Source organism: Corvus cornix, chromosome 3 (genome assembly GCF_000738735.6).
Source record: "Corvus cornix cornix isolate S_Up_H32 chromosome 3, ASM73873v5, whole genome shotgun sequence".
Lineage (NCBI taxonomy): Eukaryota > Metazoa > Chordata > Aves > Passeriformes > Corvidae > Corvus > Corvus cornix.
The window spans coordinates 109322629-109346900 of NC_047056.1; the positions used below are offsets into that span (position 1 = coordinate 109322629).

The 24272-nt window shown below is 48.6% G+C and overlaps 1 protein-coding gene across 3 annotated transcripts in view; it reads left to right on the plus strand.

The window, feature by feature from the left end:
- The window catches only part of TNFRSF21 (TNF receptor superfamily member 21), a 35795-nt gene extending 13193 nt beyond the window's left edge, over positions 1–22602 (plus strand). For 2 of the 3 annotated variants that reach the window (XM_039569192.1, XM_010393239.4), the window contains exons 4-7: positions 10104–10369; positions 17495–17548; positions 20074–20293; positions 21170–22602. In XM_039569192.1, the coding sequence (XP_039425126.1) occupies positions 10104–10369; positions 17495–17548; positions 20074–20293; positions 21170–21399 (770 nt within the window). In that variant the 3' untranslated portion in view covers positions 21400–22602. The remainder of the gene's footprint in view (positions 1–10103; positions 10370–17494; positions 17549–20073; positions 20294–21169) is intronic. The other variant, XM_039569193.1, reaches the window with a different exon arrangement.
- Positions 22603–24272: the final 1670 nt, after the last annotated feature.

Consider the following 24272-nt stretch of genomic DNA (forward strand, 5'->3'; position numbering starts at 1 on the left):
TTGGTGGGCAATTTGTAGGGAGTAGTCCTTGGCTTTCATCCTGGTTGCTGACGGACCAGGGCTAGGCTTGAGCTTGGTCTGCTCCCAAGGAAGTCAGTGAGGGTGTTGAAAGGGGACCACATCTTGTACCTCAGAGAGCTGCAGCTCCAAAGCATCCCCATGTGGATATAACCCGTGGGGGTGTGGGAACGGCTGGGCCATTGCAGGCTGGTCCTCAAATGGAATCAGGTACTCATTTATGGTTAGTTGGAAGATGCTTATTGGAGTAAAACTACATGATTCTTTTCAAGAGACAGCACATTAATGTTATGTGTGGGCTTTTAAGTCAATCTTTTCTAGAGATCTGTCACCTAATGAAGGGAAGCAAGTGCATGGAAACAATCCAGCTGAGGGTGTTATTCCTCAGGCCTATTTAACTGCTACTCTGAATAAGGAAACTGCTGCAGGCTTGGCACTTGCAGGTCTATGGGGTGACTCTGGATGCTGTTTTAGGACCCTTCCTTAGTGCTTGTGTGGGTAAATGAGATAAAAGCCTCTTACTGTAATGGTTTTGTTTGGTAGACGTAGTTTTCCCTGTGATCAGCTCCTGAACAGGTCCCTGCTGGTGTCAGGAGCATCATGCTGGGAGGCCCAGTGAGGATGGGGGAGCTGCTGTGGAAACACACCCCTGGGAACTCCTCTGCACCTCTGCAGAGCATGAGGAGGAGCAATGGGGTTAAAAGCTGTGGTTAAAAAGCTCAAACTGTGGTGGCCTCGAGGTTTTGTGCCCAAGCCACAGGTGGGGCAGAGATGCCCAGAGCATCTCAGGAGGGCAGGTGTGCCCATTGCTGCTGACATAATTTGGTAATTGCAGCTATGCCTGGAGAGGAGCAGCCCTGGGCTTGTGTGCAAACCCTAATACGGCTCTGGCAGGCAGAGCATGAGATGAGGGATTGATTTCTGTCCTCCTGCCAAAACAGAGAGGCAGAAGGTGTTGTGTTTATTTTTGTTTTCCAAAGCAGTCTCTCCTCTGGCATCTGCAGCTTGATGATGTGGAGATCACTGCTGGTCCTCTGATGACAGCCTGTCCACCTCCACAGGGTGAGACCTGGGCAGAAGGGGAGGTGGTTAAATTGGAAGAGGCAGGAATGTACCGGGTACCACAAGGAGTATGGATGCTCCCTCACTGGAGCTTGTTCTGCTGCATTTCGTGCTGTGTTTGCTCCTACACGGGCACAGTGCTCTGCTTCGGGTGGGATGGAGCAACTCTTCATCTGCAGTACAAACCTCTGGCATGGGAATGTTGGGGTGGCATCTGACAAGTTCAGAACACCGTCTTCCTCAAAACACCCAATGTAAAACATTGTTCAGGTTTGCCCAAAAATCATCTTGTCCTTTTGGGAAGCTATGTGATTTCCAGAGGGCATGTGCAAGAGCTGACCAGGGCTTCATGATGAAAGGGAGCCTTGGAAAGTGCAAATGTGGGAATCTGCTGTTCTGCTTAGAGAAGAAGAAACCTAATCATGTGCAGGTTTTATCATCTCCTGTTCCTCAGCCTTATTGTGTTAGCACTAAAGACTGGTGCTAGATCACTTTTAATGTGTGTTGCTACACGAGCCATCTATCTGCAGCATGCACAGGGCTGTGGGGAGCTGCCCTGGGAAGCTGGAACATTTGCTCCCAAATCTGCTTCAGAAAAGGAGAGAAAACCCAAATTATCCCATGGTCACAATTCCTGGGTGGCCCCTGTATTAATTTAATGAGGGATTGGGATTTGTGCCTGCCCATTAAGGTGTAGGGCTGAGCATGAGAGGCAGGGCAGCTCTGCAGGAGAGGAGGATTGTCCTTGCAGAAAACTGCTCTGAGCCCAGGGTGTTTTTGCCAAAAACCCGACACCAGTTCCAGTGCCAGGGGGGACTGTGATTTCACACATCAGTGAGGCTCTCACACATCACTCCTCGAATAACGAGGTTGATTTTTTTGTTGTTTTTTCCTTGCTCTCCAAGACTGGGAGAAAAAAAAATGCAGGAGGTGAATTTAATCCTCGGGTTGGCATCTGTGGGTGTCTGGATATTTATATGGCTCTGGCTGTGGCAGTGTGTGTGCTCAGGGTTACCATCTGTCCCAGAGGGTTATAATGAAGATTAACTCTGCAAAAGCCATTTAAAATTTAATAATTGCATAAAATACTTATGCTGGCCATTCTCATGCAAACGAAAGCAAGAGCAAGTCCACTCTGTGGGTCGCTGATGTAACATCCTGTGGTGGTGGGCAGAAGCTCCGATGGGTCCCAGGAGGGTTGGACCAAGGTGCTGTTACAGGGGTGACTTCCACATAATGTATTGGGAAAGGAGGTCTTGTGCTGATTCTCAAGTTCCCAGGTTGGAAACATGTTCATAACTGCATGTGGCTGATCACAGACCTCTCTCCACTGCCTGGTTTGGTTATTTTCCGGACAGCTTGTAGGAAATGATTGTTAGAAGTCCCCTTCTGCCTTGCACGATTTTAGGTTTTGCCTTTAAAAAAAAAACAAAAACAAACTCCAAACATACCATTTTGTGGTTTGTTGCCCTAACAGCTCTTGCTAAGGATATGAATCACTGGCTCCTGAGAAGGTCTGATAGCAGCCCTCTACTCCATGGTTGGGAAAACTACCCTATCACTAAAAAGTCTTTATGAGTGTGTCCTTTCTTTCTGTCTGACAAAGGTTCTTGTTAGTCATGGAAAGGTTTGGGCTGGAAGGGACCTCCAGAGATCAGGTGGTTCCTACCCCCCTGCTGTGGGCAGGGATGCCAACCCCTAGACCATGTTGCTCAGACCCCATCCGACCTGGCCTTGAACCTGCCCAGGGATGGGGCAGCCACAGCTTCTCTGGGCAACCTGTGCCAGGGCCTCACCACCCTCACAGGGAAGAATTTCTTCTGAATCTCCGATCTAACCCTTCCCTCTTTCAGTTTTAGGCCATTCCTTCTTTCCTCCTTGTCCTGTCACTACACACCCATGTTCAAGGTCCCTCTCCAGCTACTGGCAGGCTGCAGTAAGGTCACCCTGGAGCCTTTTCTTCTCTAGACTGAACAAATGCTCTTCTTAGGAAAGGTGCTTCTCTGACAATTCTCTGACAATTTTTGTGGCCTTCTCTGGACCTGATTTAAAGGTCCACGTCCTTTTTATGTTAGGGACCCCAGAGCTGGACGCAGCACACCAGCACCTCCAAGTCCTTGGCAGAGCTGCTCTCAGCCCCTTCATCCTCCAGCCTGTGCCAATAACTGGTGATTGTCCTGACCCAGGTGCAGGACCTGGCACATCTTCAAACTTCCTCATTTAGGACCTGAAGTGTATTTTGAGTGGCAGGGGGAGGAACTGAGTTTCCAATAACCTTCCCTTTTCGGCAGCGGTTGGTGGAATTTTTGCTTTTTGGAAAGGTGTGTTGTGCACTTGGGATTTCTGAGTCCTGGTTTGGCTGAGCTGTGGTATCTTGTCAGCTGGAGAGTGGATGTGCCGCATCCTGGCTTGCTTGTACAGGCTCTCAGTGTGTGCTCAGACATAAAAATAGGCTGCTGTGGCTGTGTTTCACATGAGTCAGGAGGATATTTGGAGAAGGGAGGTGGGCTGAGCTCAGGAGCAGAGCTGGCTTTGCAGTGATTTGGAGCTTTTATCTGGGTGCAGGGGAGGGTTGGGCTGCATCACTGTGGTTTTTCTGTCTGACTTATGTGTGCCCTTGGGCTGTGCTCTGTCTGTGGTGCTTCATCCAGCCTGCCTGTCACAGTCAGGATTTGTCACAGCATGTGGTGCACAGATTAATACTGCCCATCTCTGGAATACCTCTGTCAGCTTGTAGGTGGCAGAAGCTCCAGGTGCTCCGGCTCAGATTGATACTGAGGTGGTGGAGGTCAGTTCCCCCAGCTGTCATGAGTGAACTGGTGGGACCTGCCCCTGGTGATGAAGAGCTGGAGCATGGAGTCTCCTGAAATCCAGCCTTTCATGAAGCTGTCTCTGGAACCCTGGGCTGATGAGCTGCTCTCTCCATGAGACTGTGTATGCCATAGGTCCTGGGAGATCTCCTGAGCTTTCCTTCCCAGCTGTATAAGGCACCTATAAGACCTGAACTGATGTTGTGTTAATCCTTTTTTATGCCCTTTGTCCCTTCAGTACTAATGGGGTGAAAGGACACGTGGCTTGGGGGCTCTCTGAGCATGAGGTTTCCCCTTAAAGGTGGCATTTTCTTAAGGAGCACTCTTGTGAAAAACACCAAATGTTGTTTGACTTGAGCTCTGAGAACAAAAACAATGACATCTCATTTGTGAGAGGGTGGGGAGAGGAAGGAGCCTCAGCACCTCTGTGGCTGTGGTTTGAGCATCTGCTGCTAGGTGCTGGGGTGTCACCTTGGTGGGGCAGCTCTTCCTCTGCTCTCAAGTTTGCTTGAAGATGTGAAAAAAAAATGGCAGAGAAGAGAAATGGTGCCTTGCAGGTGCTGTATGTGAGCGTGCCAGCACTGCTGGTCACAGTCCCACACCGCACTGGCTCCTTGCCCTGCTTGAGGCCAAATGATGCTGAAGAACTGGGTCTGTGTCCAACCTGCAAATAGCACGGCTTGGGAGACCAGTGAGGCTTGTCCAGAACAAGGCATTAAAGCTCAGCCAAGTCCCAAGTGCGTGTTTGATGACCACCTTGGTGACGTAGAAGGACTGATTGCTCTGTCTACATCAAACTATACTGCAGTGAGGCGGGGCACATCTGAAGGAGCAGGAAATGAGTGAGAAAAATCTTGAACCAGATTCAAAACAAGCAAGTGGAAGTCACTGAATAAACTGAAATCGTGTTTATGGGGAACATGAGACAGGTGAGCAGTGTCCAGAGAAGGGCAATGGAGCAGGTGTGAAGGGGCTGGAGCTCAAGTCTGAGGAGGAGTGGCTGAGGGAGATAGGGGAGTTTAGCCTGGAGAAAAGGAGGCTCAGGGGGGATCTTATCCTTCTCTACAGCTGCCTGACAGAAGGTTGTAGAGAACTGGGGCCCTGCCTCTCCAGAAAAGTCCTCCCTTCAGCTCAGCATCTTTGTCGATGAGCTGGACTTTTCTTTGCTTGTGCCACTCTGGATGCATTTGTCCATTTCCAGACTTGTCTCCTTTTGTCCCAGTTTCGCCTGGCTGTAGGTGGGCCTGGTTGTGCTTGTGTTCCCATGTGTGTACATACTCCCTTGGGCTTCTCACTGGCCTGTGCACAACATCTTGGCCTTGTCCTGGCGTGAAGGAGTGCTCATCACCACCTTAAAATAATAGGGGGCTACATGGTGTAGCCCAGCACAGCATTTAGAGACTTGCAGTGTTAAGATAATGGCAACTGAAATGCCACCTGCTCAGGTACCTGAGACACGTATGGATGTCCTGGATCCTTCAGATCTGTCCTTGCCTCTTCTGGGCTGACCATGGAAAACACAGCTCAGCCAGATGCAGCTGTGGGCATTCCTCTTCAATTCCACTGTCTGAGGCATGAGCAGAGCTGGGTGATCAGTGGTGATGGTTCCTGACATCATGATGGAGGGGGGTGGTGGTGGTGTCTCCCACTTTAGCAGCAGGATGGTGACAGCTCTCCCAGGCTGTTCCTGTGGCCTGTGGTAAAAAGAAGGACGATTCAGACTGTGGCAAGCTTGGAGCAGCTTTAGCATAGCACCAATGTGGCTGTGACCAGCCTCACATGGGAAGCATGAAACAGGTGGGTTAAAGCACCATCTCTGCTGAGTTTGGCCATTTTACTTGGGATTGCTGCGGTCTGGGTGTCTTTGAGCACCATCTCCAGCCCTGGTGTGCAGTTGAGCGTGGTGGGAGCAGGTCCACATGGTTCAGGGAGAGGGAGAAGATCCAGGGCCTATGGTGGAGCTGTGATTTTTGCTCCACGCGCTGTGGTAGGCACCTTCCCATCCCAACAGGATGCTCCAGCAGTCTTAGTGCTCAGCAAAGCAACTTGTAGGACTTCTGGAAACATGGAAGTAGTAGGATGGTAAGCTTATTACAAGCATTACCATTTTATTTTAGTGTGAGCAGTAATACTTGGTGGCATGCAGCCGCAGCTTGTCATGTAATGGGTTTAATCTTATTTTTTAAGAACAGAGGGAGCAGTGTTTTTCTTACTGACTGGAGCCAAATCTGCACTCTCGACTGCGTCTCTTCATATCTCTCTGGGGTTTTGTTTGCACAATATTGTAGTGGATGTAGTGAACATATGGGCCTTAAATTCATTTAATAGTTGCAAGAAAATGAGTTTAAGGTTCTTATAGTATTAAGGTAGACATTTCCAAATTCATTTTTAATGGAACATTTGTTCTCCAAAGATTATTACGCGCCATTAAGTCCTCTGCTGCCTGGTGTGTTCTCGTGCCCTGGGATGTTATTGCCAAGGGATATAAACATGTTTATGGGCCCAATTTATTGAATGGTGAGATTAAGTATACTAAACTTGAAAATGTCAGTAGGAGCATGAGCGCTTTGTCATAAATCCTGAGCGAGAACATTTGGACATAAATGTCGTGCTGCCGCATAAAACCGGTGCAAATCAAGCTGCGAGCAGCTGCAAACTTCTCTCACCAGTACAGCAGTTGTAAACACTGGGATTTGTCAGCATTAAATGCGTACATGGGACCAGGTAGTATATGGGTTTTTCCTTTTCTGGGCTGACTAGATGTGCCACACAGGGGTCATAAACCAGCAGATTATGTTTTAATCCTTCTGTGTGTCTGGTGTGCGTGGGAGTGGGTGTGGGCAAGGCTCCGACCCAGCCATAACTCATTGTCTCACTGCAGGGCAGCACTGGCAGGGGGACCTGGTGCTGCTCATTTGATGTGTGTGTGTGTACATAAAAAATAGGCAGCATTCTCTCTCTCTCTGTGGGTGTATATATCAACCTAGCAAAAAATAATTGCTGAATATGAGAGTAAAGAAGCTCTGCAAGATTTATACAGTGAGATAATGACTTAAATACTCTCTATATATACCTATATATATCTCTGTAACTTGCATAAGTTGTTATCCATATATATATCTATATATGGATATATACAGTACCAGACATGCTCATCCCTCTCTGCATTGCTGTCATTACCTTGGTGCACAAGCCTTGCAGAGCTTTTTCTGCCCTTGTATTCACAGATTTTTACTTTTTTTTAATCTCCTGGACTGAGTGATAAAATCAAACAGTGCTGCATAAATCTGGCATTTTGCTGCTTTTATGCTAAAAGCACTTGGATTTGCTGCTTTAAAGGACCTGACTTGAAACCCGAGTTGTCTTTTGGGCTTCGTAACAACCCAGGAATGTGATATCAGAAGGCACAAGGGCCTGGCTACCAGCGTGGTCTGGGCTGCCTGTCCTGGACAGCCAACCTGGATGCAAACTCATGGATGGAGAGGAATTTGGGATTTACCTGGAAGCACACAGCTCAGTCCCTTGAGCTGAGGGCCACTGGGTTTTCATCTGAGTAATGGGAAGCATTAACAAAACCAGGCTTAATTCCTGCTACACTGTCATAGTGCGATGGGTACCAGCATCTAATGATCTGAGTCACATTAATAACTCCCGAATAAACCCCAGTAGCAGGTTCACAGCCTTTTCTCCATAGTTAGAACCAAGCCCTGTGGTTGGCTTGGGTTTTTTTGGGTGGGCTGCATCCCCCATGCTGGGCAGGTGAGCCAAGGTTTTATGGTAGGAGAAGTCCTGGCTCTCACAACTCCATGTGAGATGGTACAAGCACGTGTCTGTAAACAGCTGGGGAGGGAGGTGTGGTGGTTGTGGTGGGAGGAGGGTGGGGAAGTACCAAATGTGGTTTGCAATTTGGTGTTCCTGATTTAGAGCAGGTTTAGCACTGTCTGTGGATGCTCCAAGAACTGTGGGCTCATGGCTGTGTTATCTAGTTTGGAAGTGAAAACTAAAGTGTATATATAGCAGATTTGATAAGCTTTCCTTAAGTGAGAAGAGGTTTGGTCAAAAATATCTTAGTGAAGCTTTATATGTTTTTATATACTTCTTTTTATATAAGCATATATACATATATATGTAAAATACCTATGTTATATATAGAGATATACAGAAGTATGAATAATATATACACAGATATACACAAACACATATAAAAATATATCAGGCTGAATAGATACTTTATACGTGTGTGTATATTGTATTGGGTTTGTATGGTCAGGTTTTGGTAGCAGGGGGCTACAGGGGTGGCTTCTCTGAGAAGCTTCCAGAAGCTTCCCCCATGTCCAAGAGAGCCAATGCTAGCCAGCTCCAGGACGGGCCCACCACTGTCCAAGGCTGAGCCCATCAGGGAGGGTGGGAGTGCCTCTGGGACAAGAGATTTAAAAAGAGGAGCAAAAAAACCTGTTCACTTCAGCCAGTAGAGAGAGGAGTGAGAACATGTGAGAGCAGCAGCTCTGCAGACACCAGGGTCAGTGAAAAGGGAGGGGGAGAGAGGAAGCCACGTGGGAGCAGGTTTGCTGGCAGGACCTGTGGATGGGAGCCGTGCTGGAGCAAGGGAAGAGTGTGAGGATTCCTCCCTCTGAGGAGAAGGGAGCAGCAGAGACAATGTGTGATGGACTGACCACAAATCCCATTTTCTGTCCCCCTGCACTGCTGAGGGGAGGAGGGAAAGAATTCAGGAGTGAAGTTAAACCTGGGAAAAAAGGAGAGGTGGGTGGAAAGGGATTTAGTTTTTACTTCTCCTTACCCTATTCTGCTTTGATTAGCAAAAAGTCAAACTGATTTCCCCAAGCTGAGTCTGGTTTGCTAATGAAAGTCACTGGTGAGGGATCTCTCCCTACCTGTTTCTCAACCCATGAGTCTTTTGTTATATTTTGTTATATTTTCTGTCCCCTTCCTAGCTGAGGAGGGCAGGTATAGAACAGCTTTGGTGGGCACCTGGTGTCTAGACCATACACATATATGTACACATATCTTTATAAAATATTTATGTAATACGTAGTGAGATATAAAGATGTGTACCATATATCCGTGTGTATATACACATGCACATATATAAAAAAGGATATCTATATCAGTCTGTATAATTTTTATAGGGTTTTTTTGTGTGTATACATTTTGCTGTATCAGAGCTGTGAACTGAAGGTGCAGTTGGAAGGGTTGAGCTAAACTGCATTAGAAATTGTTAACTTTTAGGCCAGCTGGAAAGACCCTGACTATGATATTCTTCTGTAAGCAGCTATTTTTGCTGTTGTGCCTGCAGAGGGAAAGAGAAGTGCTCCCTGTAGCCACAGGGGAAACCCAAGGTGTGGTTATCTCTCTGGAAAAAGTGAGTTTCTCTTTGCGGCTCACCGATGCTGACCCTTCATGTTGCTGTTTGAAGCAGGGTGTTGCTCAGCTTGATAAAACGGGGTTAATTAGTTATTTTGGAGGAGATACAGCTTTATTTGAATCTTTAACTCCTGACCTGTAGGAGGCTCAAGGATAAGTGTGCTGTTTGCATTGCTCCCTGACCTACACAGAGAAAACCCTCACTGTCTTGAGCCAGGATGTCTCAAATGCTTTTCTGGGGGAAACTGCCTTTTTGCTCTCTGGTTTCCTACCAGATCTTCCATTCACCCAGTGCTCACCTGGTGCAGTGTCTCCCACCCCATGACTGAGTCATCCCACCAGTCTGCACTGGAAATGGCTCTGATTGCAATCCTAGCTGCTTGTTATGGAAATACTCATCTTTATAGAGGTGCTTTGGTGACTCACCTCCTAATCCAGCTCTTTTTCAAGGCAGTGGCTTCGATGCAGGCATGTGGGTGAGCGTGTGCTCTTCTGCCCTGTTCCTGCAGCTGTGTGGTAGATGAGTACCCAGGGTCTTCCTGTGCTAAAGAGTGCAGGAAATTTTACAGTTAAATTATTGATTTTAGAGTGTGTTGGATTAACTGATGGGGTCTGTCACCCTTTACATGCATAGCAGCTGTTGACCATGTTATGAGTGCTGCTTCTCTGCAACCTGGACTCATCAAGGTCTTAAAATAATCATAACAACAACAAAATCTCAAAGACCTACCCAAAAAAAGCAAAGTGTGGCCATTTGGGGATGAGAGAAGCTTTGCTAGAGCTGATGTCTGCAGACCTCCCTGCCTCACCTGTGGTTTCTCTGCCCCACAGGCATCGACATCCTCAAGCTGGTGGCAGCCCAGGTGGGGAGCCAGTGGAAGGACATTTACCAGTTCCTGTGCAACGCCAGCGAGCGGGAGGTGGCGGCTTTCTCCAACGGCTACGCGGCCGACCACGAGCGCGCCTACGCCGCCCTGCAGCACTGGACCATCCGCGGGCCCGAGGCCAGCCTGGCCCAGCTCATCAGCGCGCTCCGCCAGCACCGCCGCAACGACGTGGTGGAGAAGATCCGCGGCCTCATGGAGGACACCACGCCGGTAACGCCGGGCTGGGCTTTGGTGCAGGTCACACCCTGCGAGATGTGGTGGGATGGGATGCAGTTGTGGCCTCGAGTGCAGCTCATGGCCAAGTAGCTCCCTCTCTTCAGGGGTTTATGTTGAAGTTGTGCATTGCTTTTGAGCGAGGCTTTGCCAAGGTTTGCCTCAAATCTCAGTCAATGTTCTGATGAGCTCTAGAGTCCTATGCTTTGCACATACTGTTGAAGATCACCAGGAGGATCTGTACCTGAGCGCTTTGTGCCAGGGACATGGAGGAAAATGCATCCCTCTTTAAACTTGCTCTCAAATGCTGTGGATTTGTGAGAAGGGCCAAGTATCCTTGAGCACTAAGTATTGCTTCCTCCAAGATGGTGACTGGTGGCATGGGGGAGGCCATGCATGCAGTCTTGCAAAGTTGTTCTTCTTTGGCACTTCTGGCCTTAAAACAAACTGTCCCATATTTCAGGAGAATAAATAAATTGCTGCAGAAAGTTCTGCAGTAGGTTCTTGGCCAGGTGTAAGACATAGGGAGGTGCTTCAGTGACCTTTGCAGATTGTTTTGGCCACTGCTGCCTTACTTGTTTCAGTTTTTGGCTCTGATAACTCGGTGGACTCCTAGAAGTGTTTGAAAGGTGATGAGTGGGGCTTTTTCTGAACGTAGAAGCCAATGGAACAAGATACAGATGGAGGTGGGGGTGGCTGAGGCACAGCTCTTCCCCCTAAACTGGTTGGTGAAACATTTCCCATTGTCTTAGCAGTGACCCAGACCCAAAGAGGAGTAGGTGGGTGCTTGCAGACCTCTCTGGGCTCTTGGTGGGGACCTGGCAAGGTGGACCTTCACTTAGAGGAGAGCTTACGAAGCAGAGCGTTTGTCAGGGCAGGGGATTCCCAAATCCTGCTTTGACCATCACAAACTTTCCCCTATACATGGGACTGTGATCCCTTCACTGTGTTGCGTATCTTAAATTACTTTGTTTGATCCCTTCACTGTGTCACATAAATTATTTTGTTTAGTGTATGAAACACCTTGTTCCCTTGTGACTATTGTGTGAAATCAGAAGTTGGGATGTGTTGGCAGGAGCCCTGGGCTTGTGTTTCCAAGACCCTGAGTCAGTTGTGTGCTGAGCTTCCTGCCCACATCTTGGATAGGCTGGCTTTGCCAGCTGCCTGATCTCTCCTGCTCAGTTGCTGGTTTTTACCTTTCACCTCCCAGTAGCTAAGCAGCATGTGGCCTTCTCATTGATGGAAAAAATATAATTAAAAACCCAAGACAAAGCTATGTTTAGGGAGAGAAGAGAGGGAGAGAAAATTGCCATTTTGCACATGTGAATTAAAGTTCCTGGCATGTGCAGTGTCCCAGAAGGACATGTTGTCCTCTTGCTCTCCTGGAGCAGGTAGTAACCTCTGTCCTTGTAGTTACTGCTTTGACTTTGAATACTGTGACAAAGCTCTGGGCAAGGACATTTGATAAAACACAGGGCTTGTTCCTCAGCACGACGCATAATTGCATAATTAACAGACTTGGGCTGTGCAGTGCTGAATGCCCCTGGCTCTTTTGGCCAAGACCATCAGGTTGTGCTTATCAAACAGCACAGAAATGCAGGTGGTGGCTCCAGGAGCAGGGTTTATGGGGTGACCTGTCAGAGTGGAGGACTCCCAATGATGCAGTAACCACAAGCTGTGCCCATAACTCTGAGAATACAGCGAGCAGATGCTCCAGAGAATGAGCAAACCCAAATCTCAGGGATAACTGTATGCAAGTCTCCTGAATTTCCCAAGCAGCTTTCCTGTGTCTCTTTGTTTTTTAAAACAGTGTGTTGTCTTCTCCAGTATCCAGCATGCACACCTGGATCCTTGGGTGGTTCCCCATCAGTTTCACTTGTTTTTCTAGAAATGGGTAAAACTGGGTTGTTGATCTTTTGAGCAGGTGTCTCGAGTCCACATAAGAAATTTGGCTTATTTCAGCAAAGGAGCTGTTTTTTAACAAATTCACCTGAAGTAAAGAAATTCAGCCAAATTAAATTTAATAAAGAAATAGATTTTATTCCGCAGCTGAAAGATCGGTCACACAGAAAGCCACGATGGGAAAAAGGTCAGCCCCGAGCCCAGGATCGGAGCTGGGTGAACACAGATCTGACCTCTCTATCGTGTCAGATCCCCAAGTTCACAAATGTTGCTTGGCTGGTTCCTTCTTACACAGTTCTTGGGCAGAGTCCGAATTAATTCTATTCTTCTCGCAGTTTAGCATATTCATGATGTTTTCTTGTCCCGAAGTTGGACTGCACAAAGCGTTTCCTGGGTCTGATGAATTGTCCATCTTGGATGATGAATGGTCCATCTCTGATTCCTGGAACAGTTATTCTTAGTTCCCGGAATGGGATACTCCTTTAACGACTCCGAGATGTTAATCAGTTTCATCAGGTGTGGTGTTAATAGCTCCAAATAAGGTCTACCTCCACCCCGAGATAGATTCTTTCGTATGCTGATTAGTTCCTGGCCATATTGTCTTCTCTGCTGCTGCCAAGGCTTGCGAAATTTTCTCAGTCCCCGGCCTGGGGTTTGGGCTTAGGCGTTTTATTTGTACAATTAATATATACATTTATGTACACAAGCACGAATTACCAATTTCATTTATAACACACCCAAGCTATCACATCCTCTTTCCCTATTCATCTGATTGGGCTTTTTGAGATGAGCATCCCTCATGATCAACCTTAGGAGTTGGACATTCCCCTGCCTTTGAGATTGTGGAGCTGTGTGTGGGCTGTCACAGCCTGGCAGCAGCCCAGGGTACAGATACAGCACGACAGCACACTGTGTTTCTGTGAGGTGCTACCTACTGGAACCTGTCTGCCTCTTCTCCCTCAGCTGGCTCCTGCACTGTTGATGTGGGTGGTGATACAATGGCCCTGCAGCAGATGCGGGAGGCAGCTTGTGCATGGGAGACCAAATCCCCAGAGAATTGTGCTGGTGGCTCATCATCATCACAGCAGCCCAGGAAGCCTAAGAGCTCAATGCCAAGAGCAGGCATGGAGGTCGATCTTCGGGAGTTTTCTTAATCTGCTGGTTGGAAAGCCTTTAATTAGCACTAATCGAGGTTTGACTCTGGGTGATTGGTCTATCCAAACGCAGACAAATTGTGGCAGTTTCTCTCTGCACCAAAGTGGTTTGATCCAGAGGAGCAGGTCACCCTGTTGGTGGTGAGTGGGTCTGTGCTCTCCAGCCCTGCAGAAGGAGTCTTTCAAAAAAACCCAAAACCCAGCAAAAAAGAATAAAAGAGGTTTTGGTGCTGTGGAGGGAGTGAGGACTCTCATAAGCAATGCAAATGCACGCATCCTCCCTGCAGCTGTTGCCCAGAGAGGTTGTGGATGTCTCATCCCTGGAAGTGTTCAAGGCCAAGTTGGAGAGGGCTTGGAGCAACCTGGTCCAGGGGAAGGTGTCCCTGTCTTATGGCAGGGGGTTGGAACAAGATGAGCTCTAAGATCCCTTCCAACCCAAACCATTTTGTGAGTCCAAGTAACAGCATGATGCCCTTAGGGTGACTGGAGCCGACAGCAAGTCTCCAACGCATGCTGGTGTGTCCTACATGAGCCCAGGAGGGATGGATGCAGGAGGGCTATGCTGTCTGGGATGCCTTTGGCTCTGCCCAGCATCCCTGGGTGCAAAATGGAGTTTCCCTATCTCTCCCCATGATCCGTATGTCATAAGAAAGCACTGACATCTGCAAGTCATGGGTAAAAATTGTTACTGAACGCTGTAGCTCTCAGATGGCAAATTAGTACCCTAAACACATCCCATCCCACCCACTATTGCATCCTTGTCCTAAATCCTTTATCTGGTGTCTGCCTTCATCTTGTAAAACCTGTGGAGGCAAAGCTGCTCTCTCCTGTAGTGCCCGGTTCCTTTGGCAGCCTTTTGTGCTCCCAAATCCAAATATTTACAACCCCGGATAGGAATAGAGGAATTACTGGGAGTCTCTGGAGCATTACGGCACGAGGCAGGAACATTTTCCTTCAGGTGAAGAAAAGCTCTGCTGCAGACTTGCCTGCTTTTTTAGCTGTGGGAGATTATGCTGGTTTTGCATGGCGCTGGATGAATTTAGGTTAAACCGGGATTAGCCCTCTGAATCATTTTGCTTGGGGTTTTTTGGAGCTGAGCCAGAAAATACAGCAAGTGCAGAAGCTGTGGGAAGGTTTTTGGAGATGCATTTAGCTCACAGGGCTCCTGTTAAAGCCTGTCCCTAGCATGTTTGTTGGATTCAAGGTTTGCAAAATCTGTCCCCTCGCAGGCAGGTTTGCCAGGCAGCAGCAAGCCTAGGCACTACTTAGCAAGCATAGGCACATCGCAAACTAGTGGTGCTGACAACAAAAGTAGGAGGAAGAGAGGGGAATAAGGGAGAGGTTTCTACCCGTGCCATCCCAGAAAACTTCAGTTCTCCATTTTGGGGGTTAAAATCAGAAAAAAACCAGTATCCACTAGGTAATGAGATTTTTTTTTTGTGGTGCATAACAGCATTTTGCAGCTACCAAGGCGCTCTGCACTCACCTGGGGTGGCCTGGGGTGGAGCTGGCACAGCCAGGCCGTATTGGCTCCCCTGAGTTTCCTGCTGTGAGCAGTGCTTTAAGCTCTTATCGTTTTATTTATGGCTCTGCTGGCCTCGGCTGAATTATTTCAGGGGCTGGATGGAAGGAAGCAGACAGCCTCTCTCAGGGCATTCAGCAGCGCAGCCTCAGCAAAGCTGAAAGAAAGCACAAAACATGAATAAGGGAGATGGTGAAAGTGGAGAGGGGGAGGCTGCAGCCCCGAGCCCAGCAAGGTTTAATTTTGTGGCTAATTTCATGCTGCAGATAATCCCATGAGCCAGCAGATGTGTCAGACCTGGGGCTGGTGCAAGGTTAAGATGTGGGGTTTTGGGGTATTTCAGAGGAGAAGAGGATGTGAAAGCAGCCCCGTGTCCAGGCACGTGGCTGTGGCAGTGCCTTGTGGCTCCGTTTCTTGCTCTTTCACAGGTCAGAACCCTGAGAGGGGGGAGTCAAGAGGCTGGAGCAGCATTCCTCAGACCTGGCCCCTGTCAGCTCCAACCCATCCCCTTCACTTCCTCTTCTGGCAGTGCAGGACTGGGCTGGGCCCAGTAAGTAGGAATTAAGTTTGTGCTGCATTCACGTGTCAGCAGTGGAGTGAGGGTAAAGCGGTTGGATGGATTTCCTAGCCGGAGGGGGCTGCGGTCTGAGGGCTGGGAAGTGCCCAGGCAGCCAGAAAAATAATAAAATTGCTTTCTGGATTTGCATCAGGTTTCACTTGAGGCCCAAAGTTGTAGGGTGAAGTGGCCAGAGCCCTGTGGAAGGCGTAGGGCTGGTTGGATTTTGCTGGAGTGGGCATTGCTCCAGGTTTGCTCTAAGCCATGACTTAATTTTCAGCAGACTGAGGTTGGGTTTGAACTATGCCGGGGAACGTGCAATAAACAAAATGTAATCATTCATAAAGTAATGCAAAGAGAAACAATGTAAACTTTATATATGCAAGATACTTGAGGTTTCCCTGCTGTGGTGGCCACATCTCCTGGGGTCTCTGTGTTTGCAGTGTAATGGGTTTGGGAGCACAAGAGGAAACTAGAAGATGGTTTCTTCTACTAGTCAAACTCAGTATCGACTAACTCAGACTGTAATTGGGTTTGGAAACTCCTCATCAGGGCTTCGTCACCTCTTCATTATGGTTTGAGTTAAAGAGTGAGTGGGCAAATCCATAGAAAGGGCTCTCCTGGACTCTGCTTGGAGAAGCACTCAGCCCACAGACAGCCAGGGCAGGGCTTGCTGGGGAAGAGCTGCTTCCTCTGTGGGTGGCTGGAGTTTTGGTTGTGGCATCTAACCCCCCCCCCAGAGCCAGCATTTCCCATCCCGAGTTGTGTGAGGCTTGACTTGAGTAGCTCTTCCCCAGGGTTGCATGGTGGTGAGGGAGGAGGCTCCACCACAGAGGTGGCTCAAGCATTCTGAAAACACACAGGTGAGGTGAAGGGCACAGAGAGGAAATTTGGACTTTCCCACCCCAGCATCCTCTGGCCTTCCCATCCTGGCAGAGGACATGCCTCCTGCTCTGCAGTACCACACACCATCACTGCCCCTCTCCAACACCTCCGTGCGAGCTCATGACCCTGCCAGTGGTGTTTTACCTGCCAGGGTCTGTCTGCCCTCAAGGTGGATCCCAAACACCCTGTGCACCATGAAGCTGCTGATCCAAAGGGATCCTCCCTGTGCCTGTGGGGTTCACAGCAAAAGCATCCCACACCAGCACCACTCTGTGCCTGGAGCATCACCTGTGCCGGGCTGCTGCCCAGCCCACCCTGCTTCACGTGCCGGGGTTTTTCTTCCTGCATTCCCTATGGAGGCATCACAGACCTGGGAATAAGGGCTGGTGTCAGCCGAGTGTCATCTTCTGGCAGGGAATCTGGGAAGTGGCTGCCTCGGTTCTAAATTTATCCCCCCCACATCCCGGAGGGTGCACAGCCACCCTCAGCAGCAGCCAACCTGCCACTCGCTTTTGTTCCCGCCTGGTTGCGGCAGGAGGAATTGCTGGGAAGCATCGCCTGAGGGAAGGGTGTTTTTTAGTGCTTACTGCTGCTCCTTCCTAATATTAGCACAGCAGCTGCAGTTTCTGTTTGTCTGAGCTGAGCTTTTATTGCAGTACTGTAAAACGGAGGCAGCTAATGGGACCAACCCATTCAAACAGAGCTGCTGAGAGCAGCTGTGAAAGAAAACAAAGCCAAGCCTATGTCTTCTCCTGCCCCCATCCCCTTTTGCCCCCTTTTCTTCCTTGTAGGAAGGACCTTCAGACACCCTGAGCTGCCTAGAGCACCTTCCCAACATTGGTATCCACGAGGATGCTGGTGCTTGAACCGCAGTCTAAAGGGCTGCAAGTACACAGGAGCTTTTAGGACTTTTTAATTAATATTTTTTTGTCATTGAAAATCTCTTGATGCAGTGCTCAAAAAACAAACAAAACTTAAAAAAAATACCTGGCAGAGCACCTCTGATGGTTGTAGGAGGCTGCTGATATGACAAAGCCACTGCAGTGCCTTTGGTTTCCATTCTGGACTGCATCTAACAGCGTCCCCCGTGTCTCTCTGTGCAGGTGCAGATGCAGCCCCAGTGGCAAGTGCAGGAGCCCAGCAACGAGGATGTAAAGGTGAGAAATCCCATGGCTCTGGAAAGGCAAAAGGGTTGCAAGAGGGTTTCTTGTGGGCTTTTTTCCCAGCCAGAGCGTGGTTTCACTCAATCACCACCGTTCACAAAAATAGGAATGGCCAAGATGGTTTCAAGGCAGTGAGTCATAGGCTGTGAATAGTGTGTTTTTACACCTATTCCGCAGGCTTCACCTCCCAGCAACCTTTTGCATTCCCTGGTCTTTCAAAGCCCTGATTCCCAGTTGATTTCTTCCCGTGGTTTAAACATTAACACGCATCCAAGCATTCTGTTTGCTTTGCCTCAAGCTTGCAACTGTTCAGCTATTTGGAAAGCTTTGGGCTCCCGGGGGGGCTACAATCAAATAACCTCGGGTGATTTTGTCTTTCCTAGCGTGTTTTAGCAGCTGTTTAATTAAACTCGAAATGAGTTGGTTCTGGGAGGACAGAGCTGGGGCAGCTGTCAGCTCCCTGCCCTCCCTTGGCCAATTGCTGCTCAGTCATCAGGCTCTTTTTTGTGAATTGGTTAGGTGGGTTTGTGGTTGGATATTAGGTAGATGAGCTGCACAAGGGAAAACTAACCCCTAAAGCCTGTGTTATTTTAAAAGGGCATATCAGAGCATATTACAATTTGGAAAGTGGCCAGCTGCTGTACTGGTCCTTCCCTTGATATTCTCCCTTAATGGCCATAGCTGATTCTCCATGATGACCTGTACTGGAAAGGGAGTTTCAGAGGAGAAGGCAGATTCTTTTAATTAAAAATTAAAGCTGACTTTTATTTTTAACATGCCTATTGCATCATGCACTGAGCTAGAACAAATCCTCCCCTGTTTATTTTCAATGAGTGGAGAAAAAAAACCCCTTTTATTCTACCAGGAACAGGCTTCAATGTTAATTTAATGTGAACTAATGGGCGCCCCAGCAGACATGTGATTTGTGGGTGGCGAATTCCTTGACACGGATGAGGAATGTTCAGGCACATCCATGCTGGCGTGGAGGTGGCTCAGCAGCTCCCTTTCCCACAGCCTTTAATCCCAATTTTGCATTTTATTTCTGGGTTGTAGGCAAAAGCCTGTTAGGAATAGCCTGATCTTTCCTCTATACAAGGAGAAAACAGGGTTGTGAAATGCTGTTGGGAGAGGGGATTGCATGTGGACAGGGCTTGCAGTTCTTTTCCCTGGCAGGTCAAGCAGGGACACAGGGTTTGGGAAAAAGGTTAAATATTGGATGGCCCTTAAAGCAACCTGGTTAGAGGGACCTGGTGACCTGCAGAGGTGCCCAAGCTGCTAGCCAGGGATGTGAGGATGCTGGCCCAGGCGACTCATCTCTGCAGGGAACAGGAAGTAGAAATGCTCTGCTTGAGATTTGCACCCTGAGGGGAATGTTGAGAGATAGAGGAGGATAGATAATGTTGGCTGCTGCCATGGAAGTAGGGAGGAGTTTCAAGAAGAAACATGCAGAGCACAGTCAAATTAGGAGGCAGGTTCACACCAGCACCCAAATAATAGAATCAGAGAATTGTTAAGGTTGGAAATGACATTTAAGATCATCAAGTCAAATCCTTAACCCAGCACTGCCAAGTCCACCACTAAACCATGTTCCCAACGGCCACATCCACATGTTTTTTTAATGCCTCCAGGGATGGTGATTTCACCACTTCCCTGGACAGCCTGTTGCAATTCCTGACCACTCTTTTGGTGAATAAATTTTTCCTAATACCCAGTCTAAACCTCCCCTGGCACAACTATTTCATCTTGTCCTGTCACTTGTCAAATGGTGCTGCTTCCCAGCAGTGCTTTCTGCTCCTGATGTCTTTGAAGCTGTGGAGCTGAACGTTTGCCCTTGGCTCACATTAGGACAGGAAAAAGCAAAGGCACTTGGGTGACACTGTGGTCAGTGCCAGCTCCTGCCTGTCCTTCCTTGCTCTGAAGTTGGAGTCTGGTGGGGTGGACTTCTCCATCAGGCTTTAATGGAGTGCTCCCAGGAGCAAGGGTGACATGGGGCAAACAAATCATTAATTTGAAGTGTAGCTGATCAGTGGAGCTGGTCAGAGCCATATGCTGCACTGGAGATCCCTGAAGGATCTCACAGCCCCTCACCCTGCTGCCTTGGCACTGGTTTGAGCTATCGAGCCAGGCTGTGCCTTGCTTTTAGCAAACAATAGGTGTGGAGCAGGTTTTGGGCATCATCACCTCTTGCCCCAAGAGCTGTGCTTTATGCTTTAATAAACTGAGTCTGAGAAGAAAAACCAAGCTAAAATGCTCTGCTGTGGTTGCATGTGCCATGCTGGTGCAGTGGTTGCTGCTACCAGGTGTGGGTTGTGTTACCCCTCCTGCCTGATGTGCCAAATGCCAGTGCTGATGCCCACCCTGGGTCATCTCCTGGGCCTGTTCTGGGCCAGCAGAACGGGTCACCTCTTGCTGAGGGTGGGCTGGGGTGTTTTGAAAGCCAGGGTGCAGGTGGGTTTGGGCGTTACTCATTGTGTAGCGTCCCCCCACGTTGATTTTCCCTCTCTCTCCTCCCCCCACAGCTGGAAGGTGACAAGCTGGCGCTGCCGGTGAGCCCCAGCCCCGTGAGCCCCGCGCCCACGCCCAGCCCCAAGCCCCCCGAGGCGGCCGTGCTCACCGTGGAGCCCTCTCCTTCAGAGAAGAAATGCTTCTTTGTCGATGAAGCCGAGCCTCTCCTGCGCTGCGACTCCACCTCCAGCGGCTCCTCCGCGCTCAGCCGGACGGGCTCTTTTATTACCAAAGGTATCAAAACCAACCCAGGGTGGAGTGGGAGGACAGAAGGGACACCGTGGCATGTCCCATATGGTCAGCACACGTGGTAGAGCTGCCCAACACACAGTATCATTAAAGTAAATAATTGGGAAAACTGGCTCTCCAGGATACACTTATCACATCCTCATTCCAGACCAGAATATCCTGTTAGCAAAGATGATAAAGATTTGAGACAGAAAAACATCTTTAAAGGCTTTTAACTCTTTGAAGTTCTGCCAGGGAAGTTCTGGCATCCCTGGGTGTTTGGGGGGTGTTTTTCCTGACTTTGGGCTCTCATGTTTGCCTGTGCATTTCTGCATGAGATGAAACCAGAGAATGTAATTCCCAGACTGATTTCTGTTTGGTTTTTTAAATTTTTTTTTTCACTCTTGGTCATCTTTGCTGCAGGTGTCAAGTACCGTTAGTCACCCTCCTTTATTTTAGGGGCTTTAATTTACTGTATTTAACTTGTTGCATTTAATCACCTTTTAACTTCTGATGAAGGTGAAACACTGCGCTCAGTCAATCTACCACATTTATACTTGGGTGCAAAAATAAAGCTGACCCAATGAAAACAACTTGAAAGAGCAGAATTCAGTTTTTTTGGCTCCCCTCCTGCCCTCACTTTTCCGAATTGGCCATTCAGCATTTACAAGTGCTGTGTTTGCTCTTGCAGGATCCTGGCAGGATCTTGCAGGATCCTCTTCTCCCCTCCCCATCACTTGTCACCCTCCACCTTTTCCCTCAGTTCTCCTTGTGGCATGTCCCTCTCCAGAGGTGGCACCAGGGGATGGACTGAGGAGAAAAAGCCCTGGTTAGCAGGGGTTTCTTGAGGAATTTCTTGACCAATCCCCTTTCCTCCTTCAGAAAAGAAGGACACCGTCCTGCGCCAGGTGCGCTTGGACCCGTGCGACCTGCAGCCCATCTTTGACGACATGCTGCACATCCTCAACCCCGAGGAGCTCCATGTGATCGAGGAGATCCCGCAGGCCGAAGACAAGCTGGACAGGCTATTTGAGATCGCTGGAGTCAAGAGCCAGGAAGCCAGCCAGACCCTCCTGGACTCTGTCTATAGCCACCTTCCCGACTTACTGTAGGCACTGGGTCACCGCACGCTCTCCGAATATCTGCTAGAGCTAGCTTGGCACTCGTTAAGATGACCAACAATACGCAGGCAGGATTTGTTGTAGAATATACGGCCAGTATTTACGTTGAGGTGTCCTTGGTTTTTGGAGAGGGTGCAGTTTGCCAGCATTGCACCCCTCCACAGTAACTCTATCGCTCAGTCCAAGTCTTTGCACCCTCTGCCCCCTCCCTGAGCCTCTCTTCTCCTTGTTCTCATTCCAGTCAGATCAGCCGATGCACTTTAAAAAAAAAGAAAACAAACAAAAAAATCCAAAATTGCAGTTAATGAACTAAAAGACCATGAATTTGGTGTAATCTAACACATCAAATTGGGGATTGCTCTGTAACCCCCTTCCTCTGTCAAAGCTGTCGCTCGGAGTGACCATCTCCCACCACCTCCCTTCACCTCGGGGCAGTAAATGGCAAAAACACGCAAAAAACCCACCCCAATTGTTGCTGGTTACTGTCTCTTAATGCAGCTAAGCTTCCCACCCGAGCTGACTTTTTTTTTTAATGTACTCTTGTTTGTCTCATATCCATTGCTGAGATTTTACTAGCACGGTTATTTATTGTATGGTTTTCACCCGGACAACGTATCACGCTCCTAATACGCTACAGCAGAAGCGCTTAAACCGCAAGGAAAAGGGTCAAGCCCCACCAACCTTTGAGGCAGTGGAAAGGTCCTTTGCCTCCAGTCGAATGTAAGGAGTTATCCTGCCTTGCCATCTGTGGGAATGGTGGGGCCCCCAAGGGAGCCTGGACGTGGGGAGGCGAAGGCCGCCGGTGGTCCCGCTCTCCTCGTGCTGTAAGACTTAAACCAAGCTATGCTTTTACACTTGTGTCTCTTGTTTTTTATACAGACGTGGCTGGTAAGTTCTCCAAAGACCTTCTATGGTCTCAATAGTCTCTTCAAATCACACTTCACTTTTTATTAAAAGAGGTTGGGGGTGGGGGGGTGTGGGGGACAAAAAGCTGCATCGTAAGAAGTCTGTCTGATTATATTTGCAATTATTATGCTCCCGTAACGAACAGTCTGTACTACGCTCAATTTGAAGAAATAATGGTATGAGGGTGGCATGAGCTGCCCCGTGGGAAGGGGTGGGAGTGGGGGAAGAGGGGAAAATTGCCTTCCGGTGTACTAATTTATTAATAAATACTAGGTGTTTGTTACTTGACACGATTCTGTGTTAACCTCCTTAACAGCTGCCTCTGCTCAGGGACACTTGGGTGGGGCAGGGGCTTGCTTGGGGTGCCTGTGGTGGTGAGGGAGATTTTTGAGTGTGGGGGTCATGGGGAGGTAGCTCTGAGGCCAAAATATGGTTGCTTTCTGTTGGCAGCACTGCCTTGAGTCCCCACGGTTGCTACTGGAGCTCCCTGCAGGTCCCTGCGCTGATCAGGGTCGGGGCCCTGTGTTAATCCCCATAGCAGTGACAGATCAGATGGCTGAGGGAGCTTCCAGGGTTAGTTTTTGCAAGCTCTCAAAGGCTTTGCAGGCATTTTGGGGAGGCTGAAGTATTAATTTTCCAGGAAGCAGCTGCTGTGCTGAGTCACTCCTGAGCGAAGGTCTTGCAGTCACAGCGTTTCTGCTGCTGTTACATTACCCATGTCCTTAAAGTCTGCACTTCCAAATAACTCATCCCTTGTTATTCTGTCTACAAATTGAATCCATAATGGCACAAACACTTCTGGTTTATAAGACTGTCATCTTGTTTACGTGGCTCCAGCATCTTTTCTGTTACCGAGGGTTCTGTGTTTTCCTTCTGGCTGTCACTGGAAAGTGCTGGTGCAGGACTATACATAGGTACACGATTAAAGCTTTTCAACACATGCACAGATGAAATACAGTATCACATAGCAAGAGCCTTTATTGGGAGCTCTGGGGTGGAGTTCTCCCTTGGTGGCAATGAAACATTTAGCTCTTGCTGCCTGCAGTTCTGAGGTGGAGCCCAGTATCGGCCTATTGGCAAGAGGTGGTAGGAGCAGTGGTGGTTGATCCACCTGGGCAAGAATTGATAAGGGGAGGGAGGGTGTGCAATTCTGGGGTCAATCAATAGTTGGCTTTAAATTAACCTTAGCAGGTTCTTGGAGCAAGTCAGATGGGAAATTGGGAATTGTTCTTTATGGTGGTCCAGGTTCTCCCAGGTAAACGCATGGGTTGTAAGCACTACAGCCATCATGCCGCCCTCCCAGGGAACCACCAACCCCACCCTGCAGCTCCACGTCCCGTCCTGGCAGCCGCTCACATTTTCTGATGGGCTCTGAAGGTAAAGCAAAAAGAAAAATGGTCCTGAGAAGAAGATTTAGCCAGCTGAAGAGACACCACAATGCAGGCGTGTTGTGGAGGTGCCTTGGCCTGGAGCTGCTGGGGAGGCACAAAGAATCTGTTTGGTCCCTGGGTTGTTGGGATGCATTTAATTCATCTTGATGGCAGGTCATGGAACAAGCCAAGATTTGGGCAATCCTTGGCTCCATCTGTGCTGCGCACACTTCCAGCATTGTTCCCTCCTTTGATTGCACCTGGATGTTGACCTTTTCCCTGGCTCATACCATTTCAGATTTTCAATTTTTTGTTGTATTCCTATGTATATGTGTGTGCAATATATTTATTTATTATATATTTATCTATACATTATCTATTTAGATATACTACATAAATATTTTAATATATTGTGCTATTTCTAATACATAAATATTTTCTGTCTCTGGGGCTGTGCAAGGAAAAATATCTGAGAGCAGCTGAGCCCCATGTACAGGCGGGGTATTTCCTGGCAGCGTGGGCGGTGTGAGGAGCCACAAGCCCTGTGCCCCTACCCTTCCTCTGAGCCAGCTCCCTTAAGCCTTAAGA